This window comes from Anser anser, assembly GCF_964211835.1.
Source record: "Anser anser genome assembly, chromosome: 4".
Taxonomy (NCBI): Eukaryota; Metazoa; Chordata; class Aves; order Anseriformes; family Anatidae; genus Anser; species Anser anser.
In genome coordinates, this window is record NC_139724.1 from 73,042,031 (window position 1) to 73,069,908 (window position 27,878).

A 27,878-nucleotide genomic window follows, 5' to 3' on the forward strand; every position below is an offset into this window, starting at 1 on the left:
TCCCCTCCCAGCCCCGCCGCCCCCTCCCCGGGGTCTCCGCGCCGAGCCCCCGCACCCCCCGGCTGCGATCGTCCTCGGTCCCTCCGGCCCCAAAACGGGGGGGGGTGTTCGGGGGAGATCGGCACCGCCGGGGGTGCCCCGACGGGTGTGGGAAGGCTGAAATTCGCTTAAAATCCTAATTTAGCCGGCGCTGAGATCGCGCCTAATGAGCTTTGGAGAAGGAATTGCCCGAAATTAAGCAAACAAACAAACAAACAGCATCCATCCCTCGTACCGCGGGAGGAAAGGGCTAATAAAAGTTGATCTTCGCCTTCTGCATGCGGGGGGATTTTTAGGGAAAGCGGGTCCTTTTGAAGAGAGAAGCCCTCGGGATTCACGGGGTCCGGCACCACGGGGTTTATAGGGGAACCTGCGGGGATGCAAAACCCCCCTCGTCCGGGACAAACACCAGAAGCACACGGAGAGGCGGAAAAATACGGCCGGTGGTGCAGGAGAATGTACAGAGTCTTTGTCGGTCCCTTTGGAGATGTAAATCCCCGGGTCTTAAATATGATTGTTATTCAGTTCCGTTTTCTGCTGATAAAAATGGGTAAAAATCCCCTTCCCAGGTACAACTGCGAAGCCCCCCGCCTGCCAGCACCGGGTGCCTTGATGTGGCATCGGGGCTTGGGGGAGAGAAGACCGTTTGGAGGAAGTCTCCTCTTTATTTCTTTGATAAAATAGTTTAAAAAACACATGTAAAGCCCTGAAGCTGGACCGGGGCAGCTTTCCCGGGCTCGCTCAAATCACGAATATTCATTCCTTGAGTGATCTAAGCAGGGAGGTAACGTTTGGAGGATTTTTGTCATTATATTTCGTTTTAAAACAAGTGGACAAGTTTGGGGATGGAGAAACATTTAGTTTCACTTAGAAAGCGAGCGTGACAAAAAAGTATGATTTTGGTTTTCCTCCTTTAATCACAAAGGGAGGGTTTTTGTTGTTGTTTTTTCTCTTGTTACTTAGTTTCTTTCTGTCTTCAACCATTACTGACAATTTTATTTTGTATCTGTTTAGGAAAGACGTTGCCATCCGTATGTGTGTGCGTGTATCTGGATAGTGAGAGCAGCAGGAGAAAATGTCACATTGTGTTTTGCAAGGTGTCTTTTCCCTTCTCTGCTTCCTTGCCTGTAAACATGTATTATTTCCAACAGCTCCGCAGCGTGTTGGAGAAGGGTCGCGCTGGAAAATGCTCATTTGCAGTTTGACCGGACAGCGGGCATCCAAAGCAAGAAGTTTGTCGGCAACTCAGAGCTAGAAAGGGCATCTGAAGGACAAGAAGCAGGTAGATCTTTAAACACGACTTTCCTCTCAGAGGAAAGAAGTGCGAAGCTGAAAACATTGTTCTGTAAAATTACAAAAAAATCAGTGTTTATCAGTTCACTTAAAAAGCCTGCGATCGGTGAAGGAGGGAGAGGAGCCGCAGCGGTATCGCCGTATCACTCGAAATTGGGGTTTTTGCTTCAGGGATTTGATGGATTTGGGCAAAGGCAGAGCCATCTAGAGGAGCAGCCTGGCTATTGCGAGGCGGGGAGGCAGTTTCCCTCAGAGGCATGGTATGCTGCCTTCGAGTTTTCTTTAGTTGATTCCTCTGCTTCCAACAAAGGAAATGGGTGAGAAAATAATGCTGAATTAGCTCTAATAAAAATGCGTGTCCTCAGAAAACTCCAGCATGCTTTCCCAAACACTAGGGAATATGAAACAAAAATAGCTTTAGAGAGGTTATTACATAGCCAGGATGGCATGGATATGCAAACCAACACTTAATTTTAACAAGTGGAGCTTTGATGGTGTGATGGTTTTGAAAATGTTTAATTTTCTTAATGCGTTTATCCTGTGAGTAGCACACAGCCTTGCCTCAATACATCGCCGGCTCTCAGTACAAACCTGTTGCTGTTCCCTTTTGCCAAGGCACGAGGCGAGCAATGTTAGGAGAGTTCTGCCTCTGTGCTTTCCAAACAGTGCTTTTTTCCAGAGAGGTCTGCCTTTTAGAGACACACGGAGAAGCCAGCAAGTGAGGTGCCGAAACACAAAGCTGAAATCATTTTCAAGGTAAGAGTCTGAGGCTACTGTCCATCACTGCGAGCAGACTCGGAGCCGGGCTTGAGCAATGCTGTGAAATTCCTCTGTTATTACTGACTCACTGGGACATTCGTTAGCGTCGGCATTACGAGCATGGCAGCAAGGTCCGCCGGGCCGAGGAGCCCATGGCATGTGGGAGTCGGGGCTGGAGCATATCCCCAGCCAGCTGCGATTACGTGCGAACCTCCCCAGCGAGCTGCCTTTGAAAGCGTTTCAAGACTTCCTGAGGAAAAGTGCTGCAGGAGAGCGAGGTCCTGCCCGTCCTGGCGTTGTGCTGGTGTCACCGCCAGCTCTGGTGGTGTGCTGGTCCTTTTCGTTCATGCAGCTAACGCTTTTCTCCCTGGTGTAAGACATTGTCTTTGCCTCTAAGGCCCTATCCTCTGAACCTGTCCTCTGAACATGTAGGTACAGGCTTAGCAGTACTGCCGTGAATCTCAGGTGCGTACAGCTGAACGCGGAAACCTGAAAATGCTTCAGACCTGAGCACCCAGCCTCGCAGCAGGAATGGATACCTGCACCCACCGGGGTTTCTCTCCATTTTTCAAGGATGCTGAGGTCTAGCCACAGTGATGGTGTTAGAGGATTGAGACCCAACAGCCCATATTGGTGCTGTTGGCTTTTGTTGGATTTTCTTGTAGGAGAGACCAGAATCTCTTCAATGGCTCCGAATTGCTGCAGTGAAGCAGGAACCACAGGTTTGGTTTGTTTTGGCTGCATTTGCAATATAAGTCTCACTTTCTCCCTAGGGCTGACAAGAGGCAAGGCAGTAGCTCTGTGGCCCACATATAAAAGAATCCTTGATGTGCAGATTGTATCTCTCTCCAGAGACACCAACAAAATTGAGAATATGGGGACAACATGGGAGAATTATCTTTTCTCTTGCAGTGATCCAGGACCATGGCTCCACTCTCTTTCTTCAAGAATATCAGCAAGGGGTTGACTGAGTACAACTCAAATTAAATTTAAGGCCACGCATAGTACCACTCCCTTATTTACAGCTAAGCCTGTCCCTTCCCGGGCTTTGTACTTTACATCCATTAATCTGCTCTATGAAAATCTCTTTTTTTCACTCACCCTCTGATTTGTTCCATAAATGGGGAAGAGAGAGAGAATATGTGATGGTGGGCAATAGATGTTTCGCTGCAATGATTCTGGGAAGGGTGTTCTGTGTACGTGTATACAGGCTGGAGTAATTTTTATCCCTTACCTAAGGAGAATAATGCATATTCCTCCCTCCCTGTATCTAGTCATCTATTGGACTGAAGTTCTGGCGATCAAATTTTGCCAACTTACCTTACGATAAGATCAGAGGCTTTCAACCTTTCTTGATTTTTCAGACCCTACAACATTTCCCGGGGAGGTGTCCTCATTCCATGATTTTCAGGCTACCGACAACAGGCTCGGTTGGGTTTTGTTTCTGGTTGCTGCTCACGGTCTCCTTAAAAGCAGTGCAGGCTGCAGACTGAGAACCGGTGAGATGGTTGGCATTTCGGAACAGCAAACATTTTCCCGGTGTGTTTATATGGCACTGAGTGTGATGGAGCCCGCGGAGTCTGCCATAAAGCAAGGGATAAATCGTAATTTATTGCAAGCTGCAGTTACTCAAGCTCTTTAGGCTGTCTTGGGTGAACCCCATCGCTGAAAGGAGCAGTTCTGCTCTGCGTCCACTCCCGGCTGCTGCTTCTGCCTGCTGAGCACGCAGAAGTGTTTCTGTGAGGAACAGAAACTGATCCAGGTCGAAAAGGAACACCTTTTCCCAGATTTCTTTTCCCTTTTTCACCCCTCCCATGTTCGTTTTAGCCGGGGCCAGTGCCCTGATGCAGTTCACTGCTTGGCCAGAGAAATTCAGCACAAGGAGAAGTGGAATTGCATCCCCTGGCACCGGGGTTGCTTCAACCCATTCGTGGCACCAAAGCCTGGGGGTGAGCCCTCCCGACCCTAAAAGCCAGGCAGAAACCTGGCTTTCTGCCTCCCCTGTGACTTTCTTCCCTCTCTGCAGTCTGTGGGTGACTTTCAGATTCAAATCAACCTAGCCCCTTTCTGAATAGGAGCTTGTTAGCGACTGATTAGCCAAAGTTTTGATAAAAGCTTCTTTGTTTGTAACCTCTGTAAGCTAGTGGTAGCTGTACTCATAATAAAAGTGGGATTAAATAGACACCTTGGGAGCGAGGCAAGCGGGAATCGCAGGGTTTGGGGGAACAAGGGGACGGGGTCAGGTTTCAGTAGCTCTGTGTGTCACAAGCCAGGCTGGGAGCAAAGCCTGACTTTTTGGGCTTGGGTTTGTGAGAGGAGAAGGAGAGGAGGTGGGAGACAGCGGGAAGTCAGCTGCTTGCAGCTGGACCAAGCACACGCTTCAGGTATTAGGAACATGTCTGCAGAAGCTCTCAGCACTCCGAATTCCTCCTGCCGGCTCGAAGAGCAGCCTCTTTTCGGGCTGAAGAGTCATAAAAAGTATTTAAGGATCCCCACTCCGATCCCACAAACAATCCCTCCTCGTTTTATTTTTGCAACAATAAAAGATCTTCCTGACAGCGAGGTGTGACTAACTTGGCAGTATCAGATAGTGTCTCTTCTGGGAGCAGTGGATCCTGTTTAAAGCTGGAACCTGACCTGGACTGAAATAAAGCAATGTATTTGTATTTTCTATTTTCTTGTTCTTAATAATATGGGATATCGTAATGGGATATTTGAAATGGAGCGTGGTGCTCTGTGCTGGTTGCTCTGTACTGATGACTTTTGTACAGTAAGGTGAAGGCCAACGTTTTTCGTCCTAATCCATCTGAACAGGCCACCTCTGCCCTGGAATGAGTAATGGAAGCAGAAGAAAGTAAAGATAAATTTATGGTCAGCTAAGGTAAAAATAATCGAAACTGTTAGTAGATAAAGGCAGTAGCCACCACCACCAGCACCACAAGGAAATGGAGGAGTATTAAATTAATATTTCTTTTCCATGTTTGTTTGGGGGAGAAAATCAGATAGTGTATTAGTATCAGGTTCTGGTGAAAGAACATTTTGGGCACCATTAATAACTAGAGATGATGTTAAAAAGCAACCGCAGAAGTGAAATATTTTATAATTAGCCAGTCCAGGTAATTTATAGCCCAGAGTTTCATAACTCTTGGAACCAGGAACATGTTTGGACATAAATGCTGATTTTTCATTTTGTGACAGTGGAAAGATTTTAGAGGACTAAGAAGACTGGTATCTGCTTGTTATTTAAAAGGACTGGGAAAATGATGTGGGTAGTACTAAGACTGTTAGCTTGTCACAGGCAAGAAATAGTGGACACATCACTCAGTGAATGATTTATTAAAAGGAAGGCGTAAAATTGATGCAAATGAGTGTGCATATATAAAAAACAAGCCTTGTCAAATCAAATTGCTGTTGTTCTCCAGTAAGAGTAAGCAACTCCTGATGTCACTGATTTTCGGAAGTGTTTGGTTGATACTACATTGGAGGTGGATTAGAAAAAAAATAATAATTAAGTGCAAATTAAGTGGCGCTAACTGGTTAAAGAGGTATCTCAGAACGTCACTGTGAAAAATGAATCCTTGAGTCCCTCTGAAGGGAAATCCTGTGGAAAATGGGTTTGGGGGGGAAAGTAAAGAATCATTGTCAACTGAATGTGTAGGAATCTAAAACTGGGACTATGTGTATACATGCAAATGATGAAGAGGACACAAGTCTACCACCGTCTCCACATGGGAACTGGGAGCAGACGGGTAGGATGTATTTTGATATGGAAAAGCAAAAGGGTGGAACGAAGAACAAAATCTGAGACTGATGAAGTGATGGAGACTATCCTGGAAATTAATTATTTTTCTTAAAGTAGTTGTGGTTCTCGTGAAAAATCAGCTGCTCCTTGTTGTGGCCTTGGGGTGAATGCAGCATAGGAATAAGGAAACAATTTGATATTGGTGCTGTGTTGAATTATGATAATGCCTTTAAAAACATGAGTAGCAGGGGAAAGGGATAGGGATGAAATTCTTTACAATTTAGTCAAATACAGAGGCAGGAAACTTTCGAATGTGTCAGACATTGCAGATGTCTCAGATACCCTAGGGAACCTCAGTTCTAAACACCCTCACATGTGACCAACTTAAGTCCAAGGCATCCATTTTTACTATGGTGCATAATTGTTAGAACAAGTCAGTAGGGATTATTGTGAATTCTCCACCACTTTTAAAATCAAGGCGGGACATTTTTTCTAATACATACTTGAAAAAAGTCGGCTTCTAAGAGAAACCTTAGCCTGAGTCCTTCTTCATGCATGTGAACTCTCCACAGTGATCTCCGAGCTTCCCATTTTCCCAGCGTCAGTTGTACATTGAACATTGCACCATACTTGGTCACTTTGCTGTTTCCAGCCCCAGACTCAGAGCTTCCCTCGGATGGTTTGCTGTCTTTGCACTGTGCTTAATTTTGCCTGGTGCAGACACATTCAGTGGCATTTCTGTCTGGGTTTTAGTGCCCAGCGAGGCAGGTGATTTTGGTAATCTGGATACAGCTATAATGCCTGAACAGGAATTGTTCTCTCTTGGAAGAATGGCTCTTAGGAGAAGGGCTGAGCACCATGTTATCACCTAAGCCAAAAACTCACTCGTGAGGAGTGTTCAAAAGATGCACACAACATGTGCTGAGACCTGCAGGCCATGTCTGCCATGAAGGCTACTGACAAAAAACACTCTGAGCTCTGTCCAGTCTTCCTGGCCATGTAGATGCTATCTGACATCTGTAATAGGTTGGTGTTGGATCACACAATCATGGAATGATAGAATATCCTGAGTTGAAAGGGACCCAGTAAGATCACGGTGTCCAACTTGTGACTCCGCACAGGACAACTCAAAACCAAACCATCTGTCTGAGAGTGTTGTCCAAATGCTCTTTGAACTCCGGCAGCTCGGTGCCATGACCACGTCCTTGGGCAGCCTGTCCCAGTGCCCAGCCACCCTCTGGGTGCAGAACCTTTTCCTAACACCCAGCCTGACCCTCCCCTGTCCCAGCTCCATGCCGTTCCCTCGGGTCCTGTCGCTGTCCCCAGAGAGCAGAGCTCAGCGCCTGCCCCTCCGCTCCCCTCGTGAGGGAGCTGCAGGCCGCCATGAGGCCTCCCCTCGGCCTGCTCTGCTCGGGGCTGAACAAAACAAGGCACCTCAGCTGCTCCTCATACATTAGAGATATACCAGGATAATACTGTGTGCCTTTTGAAAATCAGATGGACAGTCAAGGCAGTAATGTCACATAGGAGAACTTTGTTTTAAGGCAATGACGCAAAACACAAAAGAAGCATTAGCAGGAGTCACAACAGTCAAGATTAAATGATCCTGGTCAACTCAAGGTTTGTTACCTTTCAGAAACCAGCTCTTTGGTTTCACCGGGATATAGGGCTGTGGAACAGGTGCTGTAATACTTATAGACATTTGGGCTCCTATGACAAATGCCAAGGAAAAATTTCCTTGATTTCTTCAAATAATTTCAGGCAATTTTCCACCAGTCAAGGCATGCCTAAACCATACCTCGGAGTGAACCATTCATGTACTCAGTGAGGTACGTGACTGATTGGCACATGCCAAAGATTGGCAATGAAAGTACTAACCAAGAGCAAATAAGGCAAAGCCTGCAGGCTTTCGTGAAGCTCTACAGACTCTACATATGCAAAAGGGGGTGTAAGTGCAAACTATACAGGAAGCAGAGCTGGAAAATGACTGGCATTTAGGAGACCAAAACTGGCAAGTAAAGGAAGAGCATCTACTGGATATCCCCTAGAGCAGAGGGCTTTTGCGGTCGTACCTTCATCTATTTAACATGGCTTGGTTAGAAATGTGAATTGATAAGGCTGGTCAGCATATGGTTGGTAGAATCAGCTACAAAATGGTTGAGCTAGAAGGACCAAACATACAAAGGAGTAAGGGAGATTCACTCAGCCAAGAGCTCAACTCGGAAGCTGCCACTGAGAACCAGCTACAGAAAATTCATCAAGCCTTGATGTTGATCGCCTTAAAGCCAAGAAGGTAGGCAGCCACTGAGTCTGTAGGAGGACATTCTCCATCTGGCCAGTGATAAGCAGAATGGATAGGTGAAAACAAATATATCTTCAGCAAGCATACCCAGAGCTGGGTAAAAGTCAAAAAGTAAGGGCAGTGAAAGAAAATAGGTTTAAAAAGTAAGCAGCATTAAAACGTTCTTGTGAAAGTCCAGATCAAGATAGCCTTTTTTAATAAATGTAAAGGAAGAAGAACCAGTGTGTTCTCCACAACATTAAGGATAAGGCCAGCCCCCCACATTCAAAAAAGGAGAGGCTGAGGAGATGGGTGAAATATTACCAGACTCTACACAGACGACCGATCAAGAGATGAAGAGATTTGCAGTGTTTGGGAGATTATAACGCTTCAGGAGCTGGGTGACAAGACGTATTTTGCTGGCAGACGTTGCAAAGAAGGGTCAGGAGGCTGAAGAAATCTGAGGGGCTGAGAATGGATTGGTGGAGCTGGGTCACTGACCCAGTGAGGCAACTGTATGTTATCAAGAAGGAAAAGATCCCCTAAACAGGGAAAAGTGGATCTTAGTAAGCAAATTCCCACAGTGGTGACCTTCCAAATTCTGTGCATTTCCTGATGCCTGAGAAAATTCCTCAACGTGTTCCTTGCTGAGGATTCAGAAGGTGGATTCAGGGACAGTACAGCAAAACCAGTGCAAGAGGCTGATCACTGGCAAGTTCAGAGATATCAAGAACATGAACCTCAGTTGCACAATTTCAAGAAGTCATTTGACCCAGTGTGTTGCAATAGCTGCGTGGAGTGTCCTAGGGCTATATGATATGTGTAAGAAGCTGCTGAAAAACATTATGAAGAGGTGAGGTCAGCAGTCCTGGTCAAGAGCAAGCTGAACAACTGGTTCAACACAATGACTGGTAGCAGACAGGGTGACCAGATAATTCACAGCAACTTCTGGAGCTGCCTGTAGAAAGTGAAGGATGGAGTTACAGTCACCAAAGATTTTGGGCAAAGTCAGACAAGAAGATCAAGAGCCTCAGGATAACCACATCTTCAGTGGTGGTGCCAGTTCATCAGATGTGCCAAGTCAGGTTGCTGTGTCCCACGATGAGCGATGTAGATCAAACATTGGCGTGGGCCAGACAAGGACCAGGAGGAAAGGCAGAAAGGATGAGAACTACACAAGCAGGTAGCAGCAGGGTGGACAAGATGGACAGCCCCATTTATCTGAGAAATTTCGCCACATGGGACAGCAACAGATCCCTCTACAGAGATCGGAAGGAGGATGTAGCTGGTGCGTGTGGGTGTAGAGCACCTGAAACAGTCACGAAAAGACAAGAGTCATGGATACATAAATCATACTACCAGGTAGGATCCTTTCCTTGCTCTGTGTGCAGAGAAATGGACTTTCAGGAAGGCAAAGCAAAACAAACAAACAAAAAAGACAGCTGGTCTTTGCAACAAAATATTACAGGCTGTGACACCATGTCAGAAATAGGACAGCAATAGGATTTACAAAAGTGGCAGTCATCTGTGAGAGGAAGCTCCCACAATCTGGCTGCTGGCTGGCTGGATAATCACTTTCTAGGTACACTGTTGTGCTAAGGGGAAGAGAATTAAGATGATGATGGTAGGAGAAACAAGAGTGTTATTATTTTTTTTTCTTTACAACTTTCTCAACAGAGGTGGGGACCACTGCGCACTGAATTTATACCTTCCTCTGTGAGCTGCTGCTTCTCACTCATCCTTCACAGACCCTCTGGGTCTGCAGTCTGTGGACCTGAAGGAGAATAGACAACATAAGAAAATGAGTCCATATTTGGTGGACGTGGTGGAGCACTTGAGAATAACTTACAACTGTATTCTTTGGCCATTAGTCTGTGTGACAAAAAGTAAAATGAAATAAATGGAAGATCTCTCTAAAAATATAGATGGCACAGACAGGGGAACCAAGAGGGAAACACCAGATTTTTGTATGCAGCAGCTTCAAGTTCATCCTTGAGCAATGAAGCCACCTTTGGTTTCCAAACCGTGGACGTATGATGCCAGACCACCCTGATGGGCCAGATGGAAAGAGCTCTGCCAGACAGGAACCAGCACAAAGCAAAGAAGAGGCAAAACCAAACTCGAATTTCCACCCTCTCCTCTTGACGAACCGGGGGTAATTGGGATCTTTGCAAGTCAGGAGGTCTCTGCTGAGCAGTGAATTCACATTACATAGTCCCAAAGTTTTGGATGGGATCCCTAAAAAACAAATCAAATGTGCAGGACAGAGAGAACCAGATGATTTAATCTGGGTTGTAGGAAGGGTGAGTGAGATAGAGGTGATTGAGCAGCATCAAAGCGTGACAATCAATTTGAATTTCCTTAGAAGTGATGTTGATGCCCGTGTTGCTTCTCCCTGTGCTTTTTCTTTAATTAAATACCGAATGTTCCGTTAGTAGTTGGAATAACACACTGTTCTTGGGGAAAAGAAAATGCAAGTAATCCCTTTATCTGCTAAAATAGATGATTTCTAGTAGATTAAACAATGGCCTTTCAGCTACCAGAGCATAGTTCAGGCCATAATTGAAGTCCTCTCCTTGGCCTCTCCTCGGTCCCTCGCAGCCAGTAGCCCGTAGAGCCCCATCATCAGAGATAACCTCAGTGACTCTTGTCTGCAGTGAGTGTTTCTCCAGATGAGGAGATTAGGCAGAGATAAAGCATATTACCTGAAAATAATAAGTGATTACGGTCCCGGACTGTCTCTCCACATTCATTTCATGCTGGTTAACCCTTGCAAAACTGGCTGCTGCCAGGGTTGTAGGTCTTGAAAGAAGTGGGGGAGGTGAGGGAGGGCTTCCCCTGTCTGAGCAGAAATAAAAAGGAGAATTTTTTCCTTTTGTTTTCTTTTTTTTTTTTTTTTCCTCAGGATGGGAGTTCCTGGGCATGGCAGGAGGCATTCGCTGTGCCATGCAGTGTGTGTGTGTGGTGCCATCGCCCTCTGCCTCCCCGTGCTGCTCAGCTTCAAGCCGTGAGGTCTTAAAACTCCCCTGCAAGCCAGCTGCCATTTCCTTGGTAGCAGCGTAGAAAAATACTTTTTTGGATACCCGCACACAAGGACTGGTATTTACTCTGCTGCATCAAACAGGAGCAGGTCATGGGCTCCGCCAGTGACCTGCAGTAGTCCATGCTGTTAAATTATTAGCATGGGCCAGGCTTGTTTTGGGGTTAGCAGTACTCTCCCATGCCCTGGCAGGGCTCACAGGCTGTTATTTTCTCGGTGGGCAGTTTCCACGGGACCAGTCTGCCATGGGCAGTGCTGGCTGGGGTGTGTGGATGTGAGCTCTGGGCCCTTCAGTTGGGTTCAGGGCCAAAGTACAGCCCCTGATGGTTTTTCTACCATAGATGTTGTTGTCATGACTCGACAGTGTGAAACCATTTATAATTTCTGTATTCATTCCTCAACAGGAGATCCAGAGAAATAGGGAAAACAAAAACAAAAACAAACAAACAAAAAGGTTGTATTGGCAAATTGGCTTAATGTCTAGGAGGGAAATAAAAAAAAAGAGAATATTGTGGTTTTCTAGAAATTCAGGTTGCTTGCCCAGGCAGTGGAGAGAAGAAATGTAAAAGGAAACTCAGATTGCAGAAATGCCTTGAAATCTGCCTATGGGGCATTGCTATTGTTGTCACTGCTGTGAGTAAGCCCCTGCGCTGCGGAAAATAAACATCCTGATGGGAAGATCTTTTCCTTGGTCCCCTTGCAAATATTAGAGGTGAAGTCCTGGCCTTGTTCAAGTCACTGGGAATATTATTAATGCCTTCACGAGGGCCACCGCCGCCTCCTGTGTTTCTTTCACAAGAGGCGCCTTCCCAGCTCGCGTGCCATTACAGCATCCTCCGTCTGTCATCGGGCTGGACCCTGTGAGTGAGGGACGAGCGGCTTCATCCTTCTTCCTCGAAACGCTTCATCAGCCGCTCCCTTGAAAACTGTAAATAAAGGCCGCTGGGGATAGCTTTTCTGCTTGACCCCTCACCTGAAATGAAAATAAAGGTGGCTGGATTTCATCCTGACGCGCAGCTCCTTCCCAGGCTGGCTCTTTCCCGTCGCTGTTGACAGTTCCCTGCCAAGCCCCACGGTTACCTTTGATTTTGCCGTAATGACATCTCGGTACTTAGGATGGCTCTGGGCTCGTAATCCTCTCTGCAGCCTTAACCAATTTATGGGGTAACCTGAGCCCAGGCTCTCGCTTCCTCATGATTTCGCCCCTAGTTAACAATCACCGAAGGTATCAACAAACTAGAGCTCGTTGCAGTAACGTGGAAACTCCCTCCCAAATGCAAGGGGTTTGCTTTTTTTCAATGCCCAGAGCGGGCAAATATTCACATGCACATCTGCTGTTAACTCTACTCTTAAGCTGCGTGTGCTTGCCACATTAAAACTGCACTACCTTTTATTTTCCCAGCGTGTGGCACTAAAACAAATGCTGGGTTAGCCATCAGCAGGCAGCTCTCCGAGGAGAGCATAGAGCAGGAGTGAGGATTGAGCCAAGCAGGAATTATCTGCAGTTTTGCCACAGATTTGCTTTGTCTCTGAGTGCTTTGTCTTTAAAATCCTTCAAGTCAAAGTCCTTTATCTGCCTGGTGTGTTTAGTGTTAAGGTCTGCTGGGCCATTTTTTTTTTTGTTTGTTTGCATAACACCCTTTATAAAAACTCTCTATCTGATTTCTGGAGCACCTACCTGTGCGTATATAATACAGTTATAAAAGAGCAGCCTCAGCTTCATTGCTGTGAACAACCCTGGAATTAGAGGAGGACACGAGCCCCGGTTCCCCAGCATGTATTAATTGGCTTTTCTAAAGGAAATCTTTGGGGAGATGGTTTACACCGGGGCGGAAGTAGGAGGAGGATCCCCGAGGAAAGCAAACACTTGAGACTTCAAGGTGGGGTGAGTTTGGTGGCACACTTCTCTAATGACCGCCTGATCCAGGAGGTGCCCGCTTCCTAAGCGCAGATCAAAGGCAAAAGGTGACTTCTGAAATGACATGCAACCACCTCTCGCATTGCTTAAATTCTCTCCTCCTGCTAGCGTTTGATCTCACTTTACTTCTCCTGTCACTGGAAGCAGGTGGTTGCTTTATTCTCCCCGACAAGCTTGGCTCAGCTGAACGGCTAATGGATGCAGTGGGAAAGTCTCTGGTTGTGGACCCGGCCCAAACCTTGGTGCACTCAGTGGAAAGGCTCCTCTCAATGTTCTCACTTTTGGACGAGTTCTGGGTTTGGAGGGGTTGTTTTGCCAAACATTAAGAAGTAGATGTGCTTGTACTGCAAGGTGAGACTTGAGAAAAGTCCAGCCAGCTGAAAGCCTTCAGCTCCTCCATGCACACGGGCTTACAGGTCGAGAATTTTCCACGACACGCTATGAATGCACAACCCCCTCGTATTTCCTGCTGGCAAGGGCCGGTGCTCGCTATGCTGGGCTCTCTCTGGTGGCTCCACTGCTTGCTGGTGAAAACGTCAGAGCCTTGGCCACAGTGAGGTCTGTGACGAACGCGACTGCAGGTGATGGGTGTAAGTCAAGCCAATGTCATATTGTTGGGTTAGATCAGGAGCCTTCCCCAGACTCTGACTTGGCCAGCTATTCCTACGGGCCCGTAACACTCATGTGAGCCTATCTCTAATTTTAACCTTCTCCTTCCAAGGAGAATGAGTAGCAGAATTTACCTAACAGGCAAGCTCTTAACAAAGCCTCGGATATCTGATACACATAATGGTCCCAGAGGCATGTTTACTTTGGACTGAGTGAGTGAGTGAAAACCATTTTGGAAGGGCTTTTTCACCTCCAGCGACTTAACCTAACGAGGAGAAAAGTGATGTGGTTAAAGGGCTATTTAAACAACGGCATTAGCGAGCAGATTTAGGTTCTCCGACAATACATGCGTGTATTTGCCTTACACAGGTGCATAAATATGCATTGATTTCTATCACAGGACACAGAATGCTCCCACATAGCCAGGGAGGAGATTTTAGCAGTCCTCTGCTGATGGATGCTTTTTTTGGGGGGGACAGTGAGCAAGAGGCCGATCGTTTTAGGAAGCTCCAGCAGAATGGCCCCAAGATTTGGGACATCATCAGCGAGTTCACCAGCTGCCCTCGCCTGCTGGGGCGGGGAGCATCTGTGCAATGAGGAATTTGACATTCAGGGCTCATCCTGTAAGAGATTTATGTGATTTCAGTGGCTGGAAGACAGCTACAGGTGCCTTACATTTAGGCAGAAGGGCACTGTTTGTTTCTGGTCACTTGGTGCTATAAATACCTCCAACAATTTATCCGGAAAACCGGAGAGAAGCATGAAATAAACTCCCTGGGAACCCCTCCTGTGCTGGGCTTGCTGCACCGTGACAAAAGTTCATGTTTTCAGACCCAAATGCATGACTGCCCTCATGCTGACAGAACGGGCTGTCAGCACTCATCCCATGAAGAAGAGTCTCCCCTTTGCACTTTATCTCCTCGCGGTGATAACGCGAATGGAGATGCGCAGATTACACCCTGCCTCTTTCACGCGATGGGGGTCCTTGCTTGCTGATCGCTTCCCGCTTTCAACATCCTCACGGGGGCAATGAATCTTCTTCCCAGCCCAAAGGGCACCTGTCAAGAGCCGGGCTGACAGGAGGTACGTCCTCCTTGCCACGTCGTCGTCTCGCAGTAAGTTGTCAATAGCTGAGGTGGTTGACCTGAACCTCGCTGGTACCCAGCTCAGCACCTTGCACAACAGCGACACGGGCTTAGATAGCACTCTTGCCATCTCACGGGTGGAAAAAGACAGCGGGTGGGGGAAGTTAGGGCCGAACTGAGGTGAAATGCATCTCTCTGCTGAGTCCTAGATGTACCTACAGTCCTACCAGGGCCATGAGGCTGACTTTCTGGGGGTACGTAGGTACCTCTGAGCACCGGGAAATGTCCAGCAAGATGCTGGGAAGGAGCTGCACGGATCAGGTACACAAATCTTGCTGCTTTATATTCCAGCTAAGGTCCTTGACTCTAATTTAAACTCCTCTCAGCTAAATTTAAAGGACCTGAGCTCAGCTATCACACACTTGGGCCCTCTGGAGAGCTCACCCAAGGTGCTGTTGGAACATATAATTGCTGCCTTTGACAATCTGGTCCTGGCTGGTGCATTGGCCTTGCTGCAATTTCTTAATATCCACACACATAGCATGATGTGGAGGGGTCAAAAGCACCAACACCCTCTGGAAACCTCCCTGGATTTTTGGGGTGATGAGCGCCTTGAGAAACAGGGGCGCTTCCAGTCAGTTGCCTCGTTTTGGTATCTAGTCCTGGAAATCTCAGATGTCACCTTCATGGAGTACGGTGAAAATAAATCCCTTATTTAACAGCAGTTTTCTCCTGCAGGTGTTTATAAGGCAGTGCTGGTCCTCTGCTGAGCTGGGCAGCCAGATGTACAGCCAGCACCCATGCAGGGTCCAACAAACCCTCCTCAATGGGCTGCTCTTAGGGCAGGGAAGCTTTCGAAAGCATATCGAAAATGTTCATCTGGGGAAAGGTGGGGAGGAAAAGGCAAAAGCTGCCTGCTCAAACAGCTGCTGACCAAGCGCCCCCATGGCAGTGATCCCCACTGCTTCGTGTGTGCATGAGCTCGTGGTGGTTAATGCAGCAGGGAAGGCACAACTCCAGCGTGTGTGAAGCCAGCACGATATTCCCAAGTCCTGCGGTTGGACCTGTCCCTCCCGGTGCATCTTGTGTGCTGAGATGTGTGTGGGGGGTGCCGGGGGAAGGATGCGATGTGGGAGCATCCTTCTGCCAAGTGCCTTTGCACTGGGGTCATGGAGACATCTGGGGCCATTTCAGGGAACTGGTATTGTGGGAGGAGTAATGGCACTACAGCCCACAGGCATCTGTGAAAGAAGTTAAAAAAGAAGTCTGTTATGTGTAAAAACACTTTAAAAAAAAATGCATATGGCTGGTTTACTTTTTCTCCATATCTGAATTAGCAACCAGGAGGCAGATAAGCTCGCTCAGAGGTAGGGGAAAATGAGAGCTGGGAGTTTGGTTCCCACCCACTTCTAATTGGGATCCTGTTGGTAATTATCAGCCCCATCGTTTGGTATTAGGGAAGAAGAAATGGGAAGCTGAACAGCAATAGCGGGCTGCTCCTGCATGACCTATGCTGGCAAAATGCCTTTTAATTTCATGTGAACTGTGCCTGCGAGAAGGCGGAAGGATCAAGCCATCATCAAGGAAGATTAGGGTTTGGAGCCAGCTTTTGGAAATTGTCTCCTATCTCAGTAATGAATCAGACACCTTAGGTGAAATTTGGATCCTACTGAATAAGCATTTTGGGTTTTTGAGTTTAGCAGGGCCAGGATTTTGCTAATGACTTCAAATATATCCAAACACCGGCGTGCCTGGAGCTTGGAGCTGGTTGCTAATGTTATATCCTAAAATTGTATCTCATTTATATGAGTCAGGTCGGACCTGACTCCGCTCCCCCTGTAACCCATGGGAGTTCGGCTGCTGAGTTAAAGATGATGGGGCTGCCCCTCCTTTACCATCAGACTTCGCAGAATGCTGAAATTTTAAAAGTGACTCATTTAATTTATGTCGTTCCTGATAATTTAGAGTGCAGATTTGGTTTTATTTACATCAGAAACAGGATTCGTTTTCCCTGCCTTGGAAGGAAGACACTCTCGAGAGCTTACTGATAGTTGTGTGTTTGACTTTAAGGCAGAAGTTTGTTCCTAATTAATTGAATAAGTGCTTTAATCCCTGGCCTGAGGGCTTCCCATAGAGCATTAGCTGTATTAAGAAGGAAATGGAGTGTAATCCCTTTAATATAAGCACAGGAGCATACGAGAGTTTCACATTTCTAGAAATAAATTATTTCCTTGTCGTGTTGTTTATTCTAATATTAATTAGCATAAAATACAGTGGGGACAGGGGACAAAGAGCTTCTCCTTCTGACACCAGCGCGGAGGGGCTGGCAGCGCATGACCCTTGCCAGCGCGTTAGCATCCCTCGGCTCCAGTTACGCACTGGTGCATAACAGGTTGCAAAAAGAAACAGCTCTGGAATTCAGCTCATTCCGATGCTGCCTGCAAACCCAGGTCCGTGACCGGCTTTCCTCTGTAGCCAGTGCAGCACAAGCACAGAACAAAAAGGGAATTTCTCTCCCAGTTTTGAGACTTGGGAACCCCTCGGAAATAAGCTCCTCTAGAGCGGGTCCCTCTCTACATCCTTCAGAAGAAATTGTCAGCCAAGCAGCTTTGTTCTCTTTGCTCTCAGCAAATTCAGCCCGGGATCCCGGGGCCGAGATGTCATATTTCTGACTCATGCATCATTGCTGGCATTTACCACTATTTGCATTACTGCGGTGCCAGAGAATCTTGTTCCTGATCTGATAGCCGGGCTCGTGTGTGGCTACAGAAATTGGACTCTTGGATGAGATTCAGCCGAGCAAACCCAGGCTTTCCGAGAAAGCAGCTCATTTCTTCCAAAAGTACACATCCCCACTGGTCACACAAATCAGGCTACAGGAGCCAGGAGGCCAGGAAGGCTCGGCTCAGAGGGAGACATCCTCTTTGTAGACGTCTAAAATTAGTTGAGATTAGTCTTGGATGAGATGGATCAAAGCCTGGTTAATGCTTGACGTTTTTAAGAGAGTAATTGGTGCTTTGTGGATGTGGTCTGGTGTTCCTGTCCATCTACAGGATCTCCTGTCCACAAAGTGGGTCCCTTTCTCCCGCCTTTCATCATCTTTACCTCCCACCTGTGCCTTTAGCAGACATGGAGGCCTCAAGGGCTCGCGAAGGGCTATGCCCCTCTCCTGGCCATGTGTCCCCAGCAGCTGGCTGCAGCTGTAGGAGCAGCTTCCCAGCTTCGACTGTGGGGTGGCTTCTCCTCCAAGGAGCCCTCACCCCACACGTCATGGGGAACCCAGTCCCACCAAGACCTCCAGAGTTCTGGAGTGTGGGTGCCTCACAAAAGACAGGTTTCCCTTATCCGTGGAAACACTGCCGCCACCAAACGCTGGTGTATCCCATTGTGCATGTACCAAGGCTCCTGTCCTGGGAGGGGACACCCAGGTCCCATCTGGCCGTTGGCTGCTGGTGGTGGGCTGTCGTCATCTCCAGCCTGCATGGTCCCACCAAGCTGAGGGGTCTGGCTCCGTCCCTACTCGTTGCTGGATGGGTACACTTGGCACTGCTGAAGCTGGATGAAGTCAATCGTAGTCTAACTGCCAGTTTGGGGTGTCCTAGAGCCCCAACTGGATCCCCTTGCTCCTGCCAGGCCCCACGCCAGGCCCCCAGATAGATCCCTCACCCCTTGGGGCGGTGTGGGGGAGAAGATCTGGGACGCTGGTTGTTAACTGAGTGACTTCTGGTCCAGGTGCCTGGGTCACCATGGCAGACGCAATGAGGAAACCCGTGCACTCGAAGGTGAAAAAAGAAAGGGGGTCCCTCCCTCCCTCCCTGCGGTTTGAGTAATGGATTTGCAGTCTGCCAGGCTGGGAGGATAAGAGGAGCTGGTGACAACAGGCTTCTGGGTCCCGGCCCCCGGCAGCCACTTGTCTGGGAAGCCCGGAGAGGGAAACGAGTGAAATGTTGAAGAGTAATGAGGATATAAAATAGATTCTTGTACATAATGGATGGCATTGCTGGCAAGGCACGAGGAACCTTCTCTAAGAAGCTGCGTGCTGGTGCAGTTATTGATTCCTTTTTATCGCAGGAGGTGCTTTAAGTATTTCAAGGTTGTCCAAAACTTCGAAGTTGTACATTTTCCTTTGAAAGCGTTTGGCCAGGAAGAGCCGAGGCTCTGGCAGCGTGAGCTGCGGCGCCTGGCTGGTTTTCAGGCAGCTGTGCCCTGCTGCCCCGCAGAGCTCCCCGGTCACAGCCCCAACACAAGGCATGGGAGTGCTGGCCCCGTGGCCAAGCCACCCCTGCGGGGCGGACGTGCTGGTGTGGCAGTGGGGCTGGCAGTGACCCTTCAGTTACTCCTTTCAATTAGGGCTCATCTCCCCCAGCCCTCTGCCGTGCATTTGTAAATTAGCCCGTTTAATCCTTTAACATAAAAGCAGCTCTGTTGGATCAGCCCGAAGGCCCGTCTCCCCTGCTGCCCTGTCTCCAGCCCATGGTGGATGCCAAGAGAGGAGCACGGGAAGCAGGACGAGCACAGGGTCCTTCTTCCCTAAAACCCTCTCTGTGGTGATTTCTGGTCTCGGGGCTGGTGTTTTCCTCCATAATTTCTACAATTGCTTCGCAAAATATGTATTGACGTTAGCCAGAGCTTGACTTTAAATCTGTGACGAGCACATGGGAAATGTTACTGAAACACGAGACGGAAACACGTGCTTACTTAACCTGAGTGCCACTGGGGCCCCAGCACTGATCAAAGTATTTCAGCAGCTTTGTATTAGTGCTCTGCCCAGGGGTGAGCGTCCGAGCAGTCAGAGGAGGCTTGAGAAAGGCAGGGGGAAGGTGTTCACTGTGAGGGACCCCCTGGGGCTAGAAGAACCCCAAAGCTCATTGCCAAAAGAGCACAGGGCCTTCCTGGCCACCCTGCTCAGGGCTTGACCAAGCAAGGGGACAGAGGTTGCGCCCAGAAGATCAGCTCCTGAGCTACCAGGAGGCATTTTATGTTTGCATCACCGCCTTCGAAGACATCCCCCAAATCCTAGCAGCTCCTTGTGTTTGCCTCCTCTCCTTTCAGCCTCCGGTGTCAATGGGCATGTACAGGAGTTCGTACAAGAGGGACTACAGGTGGTGCGAGGAGAACCAGCCGACCTCCGAGGTGTACACGCAGGTACCGTGGGCTTCTCCTTGCTTCACTCTTCGGCCCCTGGTGCCAGGGACAGCCAGGGGGGCACTGGGTGCCTTCTGCACCAGCAGGGTGCTGGGGCCACATCGGTCCCCACCACCGCGACCCACCGGGTCCCATCAGGCCCCAACGCCCTTGGCTCCTGTCCCCAGCCCTTCTGTGGGAAATCCCCCTCCAGGAAAAGCATTTGGGGCGGGCTGTGCTAATTACACTCATTAAGTCAGGGCACTAACGACTGCTCGCTGAACCGCACCTAAGCCTTGGACTCCTATTGCTCCCTGTGGGGCTGGTGGAGTGAGTCAGGATCAGACCCATCCCGGTACCGCCCTGAGGAGGGGGGCCTGCATTCGGGACGGAGATGTCTCCGTGCCCTGACACAGGCCTGAGAAGGCTTCTTGGGGGGAAGCTTACGTTGTTCTCCGTCTAATCTCTGCGCGGTGCGAGCGACCCCCTGAGCCATTTAATCTGATTTTCCGCGCTTCGCCTGCCCCGGCCTAATTGCTTGTGGCAGCCCTGTGGGGACAGCTGCGCCTCGCGCCGCGCCGCTGCCGGGAAGTGGCGGGGGGCATGCTCGCCTGCGAACGCGCTTCGGGCTCCTACGCTCGCAGGAGAGGAAGGAAAAGTTCAGGCTGGGGAGGGAGAGTGGGCAACAACAGAGAAATCATTGTGCGAGGGAGCCCTCCAGGGCCGTCTGTGCAGGAGGGCGGTGGTGGTAGGCCTCATCCCGCACGGCAGGACCCAGGCTCCCGGCCACCGCTGCTGTCCTCGTCCCCGCACGGGGAACAGCCTGGGCAGCCCTCTCCTCTCCTCCTTTCTTCCCTGGCTGCCAGCTCCCCTCCTCCTGCCCTCGGGGAGCGCTCTGGCTGCCAGCAGCCTTCATTAGCGGTGTTCTGCTCTTCTCGGGGCTGGCGAGCGCTTCCCAGGGAGCCCAAGCCCCTGGTGGCCCCCAGGAGCTGGGTTAATCCCTGGGGGGGCTGGAGCATGGCGAGAGGTGGTCATGGTTCCCAGTCCATGCACCTCAACTTCTTTACTTTATTTATTTATTTATTTATTTTTATTTTTTGCTTTCTGTGGAGGTCCTAGCAGAGTTGAAAGGAGGAAGCACCTGAGATGTGACCATTTTCATTGGGTTACAGCTCCTTTTGACTCTTCATTGCCCCTCTGTTAACTCCTCAGGCCCCCAGAGGAAAGCTGTCCCACGGGGCCACGTGCTGGTGAGGTCCCCGGGAGGCCCAGGTTTCCCTCTTGGACCTGCTCATTAAGTGGATAAAACAATTCTGTTTTTTTTTTTTTTTTTTTGTGTATCTGTGAAATTTTGGACGGTTCCCAAGAGAAAGCTGGGGTCCTCCTTGGGTTAAGGCAGAGCACTATCTGGGGTGCCATCTCCACCATGGGCCCCTGGAGGCTCTTATCCCTCTGGAGATGCCTCAGAAGGAGCTTTTGCCGTCTTTGGAGGAGGAAGCCCCCAAATTCAGATGGTTCCCATGGCTCAGCAATCCCCTGCTGCCCTGCTGTCTGCATGACGAAGTCACCATGGGGTGAGTGGTGACAGGGAGAGCCCAAGGGACATTTGGGGCTGAGGGCCAAACAGAACCCTATGGAGGTCCAAAACAAGGGGTCACAGAGGAGCTGGCGGACAAAGGATGGTCCTAGCAGGCCCCAGCAGCCTGGCAGGCTCACAGCAGGAGTGCCTTTTGCTGAGCCCTTAGGAAGGAGCAGTTGGCTCTGGACAGAGCTGCAGCATGCGGCTGCAAAGACACTGAAGCCAGCAGATCCCCCTGAGCAGCCTCAGCAGCCTTTCCCCACCACGAATCCCCGAGCCATTCCCTCTGCCAGGCCTGGCTCTGTCCCTTCTGCTGGTAAGATCAGCAGGGCTCGAAGCCTTCAGCCTCCCCTTCACGGGTCAGGTTCTCCTTGCCAGTGGCTGAGGTGCCGAGACCCCGCAGTCAAGTCATGGGAGCTTCTCCACGATGGGAGGACATGGAGATGTAAAAAAATGGACTACACTGGTGCCACGAGCCAGAAAATCCTGGTGTGGGATCAGCTGTGGGCTAAGAGCACAACCAGCGAGCTGTGGGCTTGCTGCTGGGCTGTTGCTGATCTCGATGTCCACTTGGTGCCCAGCAGAGTCCCGAGCCATAAAAAGGACAGAAGGAGGCAGCCGTGATGTCCTGTGCATTTTTAATGACAGTTGTGGAGCTGCTTTGTGGCTGTGCTGTCCCCCAAAGCTGGGGGCAGGTAGCGCTGTTTGACGATGCTTTAGAAATTGTCCCGCTCGCTGGGTCTCCGCTCACATGCCACTTTTCCCTGCAGAAGCTGAAGTTTGCCGATTCCCAGCTGAAAGCCAAGGAGTTCTCCGTGCCTGAGGAACCACGGGTGATGACATACTGCGACAACGTCGGCGGGGAAGGAAGAGGAGTCACCCCCGGGCCTGCGGCTGTGCGAGGGAGGAAGCAAGAAGGCAGTGCCTCCAGTCCCCGAGCATTTCAGCAGGCTCAAGAAGAGCAGCGAAAGCGCTTCGGTTCAGCCCTTCCCCTTGCAGAAAGCTACCTCCCGAGGCCCTACCCCGCCGCCGAGCTGACAGCAACCCGGGCGGAGAGATTGGAGAGGCCGCAGGCTCTCAGCGAGCTGGAAAACGAGCTGCCTTCTTCCCAGCGCCTTCTGGCTGCTGCTCGAGCCCCCGGAGCAGCAGGTAATCCCCGCTCGGCTGGCGCCAGCTCTGGCGAGCAGCTGACCGGCCGGATCCAGGCACCCGAGGGGCTGTCTGTTTGCTGCTCTGCCAGCTCAGCTCCCCCGGCCCCTGGGCTGCGCTGGCTGGCCGTGAGGCTTGCAGGCTCCCGAGGAAGCAGGGTTGGGTTAGCAGGGTACCCGAGGCATCAGCACCGCAAAGTCTTCAGGGGTTTTGTCTTTTCTCTCCTTTGGGAGGGAGGGGGATGCGGTTAACCCTGCGATGCAGGTGGTGAGCAAAAGGATTTGGTGAGGCAAAAGGACTTCACGATGAGCAGGGTTCAGGTGGTTCTGCTCCAGGTGCCTGTCTAGCAGCAAACACAGCAAAGGGGCTGATGATAGCCAGTCCTCGGCACCCAGTTCATGGCTTGCTTGCGTGGCTTAAAATGCTGATGGAAGTCGGTGCTAAGACATCAGGAAAACAGAATCAGTGCCCACCATCCCTGCCCAGCCTTCCCAAAGAAGCAGAGATTTCCTCTGAGCTCCTAGGGCAGCACTGCTCGGTGATGCTCCAGCACCAGACAGAAGCAGGGAAGTCCTTGCTGCACCCTGAGCTCTCCTCCCCCACTGTGGGATCTCTCTGGATCAGCCCAGTGGTGCAGTATTCCCTGCAAAGTCCTTCCCTTTCGTGCCCTGACCTTCTGCAAAGGGTCTCAGCTCCTTTTAGCACTCCAGAGCGCTGTGGAGACAGCACGGCTCCTTCCACTTGCTTCACGTCACCATAAATCTTTTCCCCACTGGCATTATGAACCAAATCAATTCCAAACTGATGCAACGCAGCAAAGCCCTGCTGAAGCGAACGAGTCTCCCCTGATTTATGCCAGCTGAGGCTCCAACTTGCCGTTGTTTGTTTGCCTGCTCCCACCCAAGGGTAGGGTTTGGGTAATTGATGCTGCTTCCATCTAATGCACCGTCTTCTTCTCCCGTCTCTCAGGGATGTTGCGGCGCAGGCAGAAGCTGGATCCGGGCTGGGGCACCTACCAGCACTTCATGCTGGCAACGGGCCGGGCAAAGCAACTCGAGGCTCAGCAGAACAAGAACATGCTCCTGGGCTCCTCTGTTTTGGCGGAAGGTCAGCTGGGGCAGCTGCTCCTCGTGGGTGTCTTGTGGCCTCCAGCCTGGCTTTGGGTTCTTTTAATGTCATGCAGAAAGAGACTGAGGAAGGTGAAGGGAAGGTGAATAAGATGGGAAGTGCCTGCAGAGTTCCCATAACCATCCACCTGTTGGTGGGGAGAGGCAGGGCAAGGAAAAACAATTTTCTTCCAGAAAAGGCTGGGGCATTGGAAACATCACCTCTCTCATCCCCCTCTCCATATGGGCCACACCAGAAATGTCTGGGGTCGGTAGCAATTTGTGCATCCTCCCTGCCTAGCTGTGAGAGGTGGGCAGTGGATTTTCTGCAGGTGGATCTGCTTGGTCAGAAAGACACACACAGCAGATAGGAGATGACACCCTTCAAACCAGCTCCTGCATGGATTTGGGGGGTGAGAGCAGAGCAGATGTGATGGTCCTCACTTGGGGGCTGCCCTCCCTGGCTACCTCCCCTCTGCCTGCTGTGCTCTGGCAAGGGGCTGAGCTGCTGCCCCTTTTCCAAGTTCCTGTGTTTTCTGCACAAATGGTGGCCCTCCAGCAGCAGGCCTGCAGCCCGGGAGCACAGGATTTCCACAAGCCTCTTTTATTTGGGGTCACTCACACGTGTATTTCCACGCACACAACCAAAGACACAAACACGAGTGAGGGAACAGAGCCCTGCGTGACTGCCCAGAGTTCAGCCTAAAATCAGTGTCTGTGCATCCTCTTGTGGTAATGCTGCACAGGAGGGGCTGTGCATTTATTTATTCTGCAGAGGTTAAGCAGATCTCTTCCTTGGTTTAATCCTGATTAAATAAAACAGGGATGCATTGCTCTGGCTTGATAAAAGAGGAAAATCTAGACAGTAGGAGAAAATATATAGATGCTGACCAGTCGGTGTCCAGAAGAAAGCAGGATACCATTTCTAGATCTGCCTTGCATGCTCTCCATTGTGCTCAAGAGGCCATAGGAAATGAGGGCTTGATAACCTCATGGGCCCTTGGCTCCTCAGGGAGGCAATTCTTGTGTTTCCCCTTGACTAACCCTTGTTCCTCATCAGTCGTGGGAGCCCTAGGGGGAGCACCAAGAGCATGAAGTGACGATGAAGCTGAGAAGGAAGGGGAACAGGCAGGCTGCAGGGTACAAAGAGATAGAGATCCCCAAATCTTTCAATTATTTGGACTCTCCTTCACTAGAGTGCTTTGACCTTGACCGGAGAAGTACCTACACCACGGACTTCCAGCGCTGGCCTGCAGCCCACGATGGATGCTGCAAAGCAAATAAGAATCTGTCGCACGTTTTCCCTGAAGACGAGCACTTCCAGCAGTAAGGGGCACCCGGGTGGGAGCAGCGGGTGACCAGGGGGACTGGGGACAGGGTAAGAGTAGGGAAGGGAGATTCTGGAGCCGGACGGGGTTTGAAGGTGTTTCTCAAGCGTATTTCTCCGTGTCCACATTATGCAATGAGTTCAAATTAATTCCCTCGGGGCCGAAGCCTTCCCCAAGGCTCAGCATTTTCTTGAAAAGTTTTGTAAGTACGAGCTGGGAAACTCCTCCAGGGACAACCTCAGACACGTCCCCTTGGGAAGAAGGAGCCGAGACCCCTGTGGGACAGGGGCAGGGAGGCACAAATCAACATTTCAGCACCTGGGCTTCCCCTGGGAAAGCGCGCTCTCAAATCAGACAGGGCAGGAGCTGTTTGCGACGTGACTCATCCGCGCACTATGAACAAACAGGCAGAAACTGCTCCTGAGCTCTCATTTCTCACCAGAACGGCAATTCCTCCCCGCTGCCTCATCCCCCCGCCTCCCCCTAGCACACACACGTTTCAGCTTCGCATTGAAGCCTCGATTTTGATCTGCGGTCCTGGTGTTAGGTGTGGGCTGGAGCCCGAGCTTGTGCAATGGTTGATCGAGGTGGGCGACTGGTCCCAACGACAGCCGGTCCCGATGGACACAGGCTGTTCTTCTCCCCGTGCCATCGGCACGTGCTTTCGGGTGCTCCAAATGGTTTTAAGGCTGGGTGGCCAAGCAGAAAGGGAGGCAGGACCCTGTCTGGGTGCACAAGGCAAAGGACGGAAACCCGCTTCTCACCCTTTCTCCATCTTCTCCGCAGGAACCACTGGGTATCCGAGTACAAGGACAACTACAGCATTTTCTTGCATAGGCTGAACCGGGCGGCTCAAGAGCCCACCACGGGGCTGTGCTCTGCCTTGAAGCCCCGCAGGCTGTCCTCCCAGACTGGAATTGCACTGGGCACAGCCCCGTAAGCCACAGTGAGTGCCAGGATTACCACGTTTGCAGGGAAAGCTGGGAGTAATTGTGGGATTTCAGGGGCTGAGGCAGTGGGAAAAAGCATCAACAGTCGTAAAGCCTGAGACAAAATGGTAAGTGCTTTACTGCTGGAATGTTCTTCTGAGCAGCAGCTTTTTCTGGGCTCCTGAAAAGCGATTTTCAAACCAGTCGCCTTAATAGGATCTTACTAGGAGACTTTTTTACACGAGGGTGGTCAGACACTGGAGATGATAACGCAAGGCCTCATCTAGCTGGCCCTGCTCTCAGCAGGCTGGACCAGGACACGTACATTATTTTATGATTTTCTGAATGATTTTAGGATGTGTTACCTATGCTATTCTGTGATTGCAGCTCCTTGGCTCTCCAAACTCTGTGATACTGTCCACCGGAGACCCTGGAAGCCTGGAAACCTCTCTTCCAAAACCCCCATTACTGCATACTTTTTAAGGGTTCAGCAGAAACTTTTTTACACAAATATCTTCACTGAAATCTCACAAGAAACCTGAGCTTTTATTGTTGTCAGAAAAAGGGATTTTTTGAACGATGCAGGTTACAGAGCTAAAGCCACCCAGCCAGTTTCAATTCATATACTCTAAATAAAAATTGCCAGTAAACTTTGCCTTACTGCAAGAAGTTATTTTAAAACCACTGTGTTATTATAGTCTTAAAAGTCTTGTGTATATTATCCAGGGCAGCCAGTGCTGATTTTTACCGTGCTTTTTTTGGGTTTAGGGAGATTTCTAGGGTTTCTGGACGGAGCAGGGCTGCTGGCAGCCTGAAGGTGGCATTGCAGAGCTGCGGATCCCCTGGAAGCTGCAGGAAAGGGCAGGTGGCCCTGGACAGGACCGATCCTGCCCAGCAGTGTCACCTTGGTGCTCTGCCTTGGGGTCTTCTGAACTGCCACCAAAACTGGCCTGCAGTGGATGGTGTAGAGACCTCCCTCCCCAGTACCTAAAACGTGCTGCTTTTAATGAGACATCCTTATGGTGCTCAGGGATAAGCAAGTCATTCCTAATGGATGCTGCCAAAATATCAAAAGAGAGCGATAATGCCAGCCAAAAACCTCTCTTACGGTAATATTGAGCATACCTGGACCAGGAGCTGGTGGTGATGGACTATGCAGACACAGCAGCACGCTGCTCCCTGCCCCAAGGGGTGTATCAGCATAGGGAATCACCTCTCCTGGATACCTTACGTCACCTTATCAGCATAAGGAATCACATTTTCCTCATACTCCGCAGGTGTTTCACCCCATCACCACTCCCTGGCGACAAATTTTGCCATTACCTTGCCGCAGGACCCTAGGAGAGCCACGTGCATGGCTGCAGGAGGAGAAGCTTTGGGGGATGCTCAGCCGTGGGGTGTTCCTGACCCTGTCAGTGCAGCGCTGGGTATCGTAGGGCTTTCCACTGCAGCTGTGCATGGTGGGCGGAATTTGGAGGGCAGAAGCAATGAAACTGCCTTTAAAAGGGGGAAAAATAATATTTGCCTACATCAGGCTGCAGAGGAGACAGCTGTCCAATTTCCCTGGGGAACGGGACCCTGCGAATAGAAGTGCTCTTAGTGGGCCGTGCACTTTTGCACCAGTTAAAACGAATCCCACAGTCTCACTGATTTGTTTCTCTTATGAAAGAAATGCCATTTTCCTGCCTCCCCAAGCTGGAGTCAGGCTCCTCAGACCCGCTGACATTGCTCCACTGCGACGCTCTGTCAGGCTGAGGGGCTGCGGTGCGGCGAATGACGTATATAAGGTAATTTCAAGTCATCTTCACGAGGAACAAATATGCTGCTAATTGCTGATCAGCATGGGCAGCCACGGTGGAAACAAATGGCCGAGACGTAAGATATGTTTGCAGTACGG

General features: G+C 50.0%; 1 protein-coding gene across 4 annotated transcripts; it reads left to right on the top strand.

Moving 5' to 3' along the window:
* Positions 1 to 106: 106 nt before the first annotated feature.
* On the top strand, positions 107 to 27,039 carry LOC310898497 (uncharacterized protein). Of its 4 annotated transcripts, XM_083833703.1 has the most exons (8): positions 107 to 823; positions 1,191 to 1,321; positions 19,819 to 19,911; positions 22,240 to 22,618; positions 23,588 to 23,725; positions 24,921 to 25,050; positions 25,839 to 25,998; positions 26,369 to 27,039. In XM_083833703.1, exons 3-7 carry the CDS (start codon positions 19,831 to 19,833, stop codon positions 25,990 to 25,992), a joined length of 882 nt encoding a protein of 293 aa, XP_083689829.1. In that variant the 5' UTR covers positions 107 to 823; positions 1,191 to 1,321; positions 19,819 to 19,830; the 3' UTR covers positions 25,993 to 25,998; positions 26,369 to 27,039. The 4 variants fall into 4 exon arrangements, 2 of the variants coding, with proteins under 2 accessions (XP_083689829.1, XP_083689828.1); XM_083833702.1 differs by lacking the exons at positions 107 to 823; positions 1,191 to 1,321; positions 19,819 to 19,911 and having other exon boundaries at positions 21,506 to 22,618; XR_014583343.1 differs by lacking the exons at positions 19,819 to 19,911; positions 22,240 to 22,618; positions 23,588 to 23,725; ... (1 more) ...; positions 25,839 to 25,998; positions 26,369 to 27,039 and adding an exon at positions 1,406 to 12,601 and having other exon boundaries at positions 107 to 1,321.
* Positions 27,040 to 27,878: the final 839 nt, after the last annotated feature.

What these genes read in the sequence shown, in the direction of transcription:
- LOC310898497 (XM_083833702.1), top strand. Translation starts at nt 22,093, where the DNA reads ATGTCCTGTGCATTTTTAATGACAGTTGTGGAGCTGCTTTGTGGCTGT. An exon ending in CTCCTCTGTTTTGGCGGAAG is followed by an intron (nt 23,726 to 24,920) that starts GTCAGCTGGGGC and finishes CTCCTTCACTAG; the next exon opens with AGTGCTTTGACCTTGACCGG. An exon ending in GAAGACGAGCACTTCCAGCA is followed by an intron (nt 25,051 to 25,838) that starts GTAAGGGGCACC and finishes TCTTCTCCGCAG; the next exon opens with GAACCACTGGGTATCCGAGT.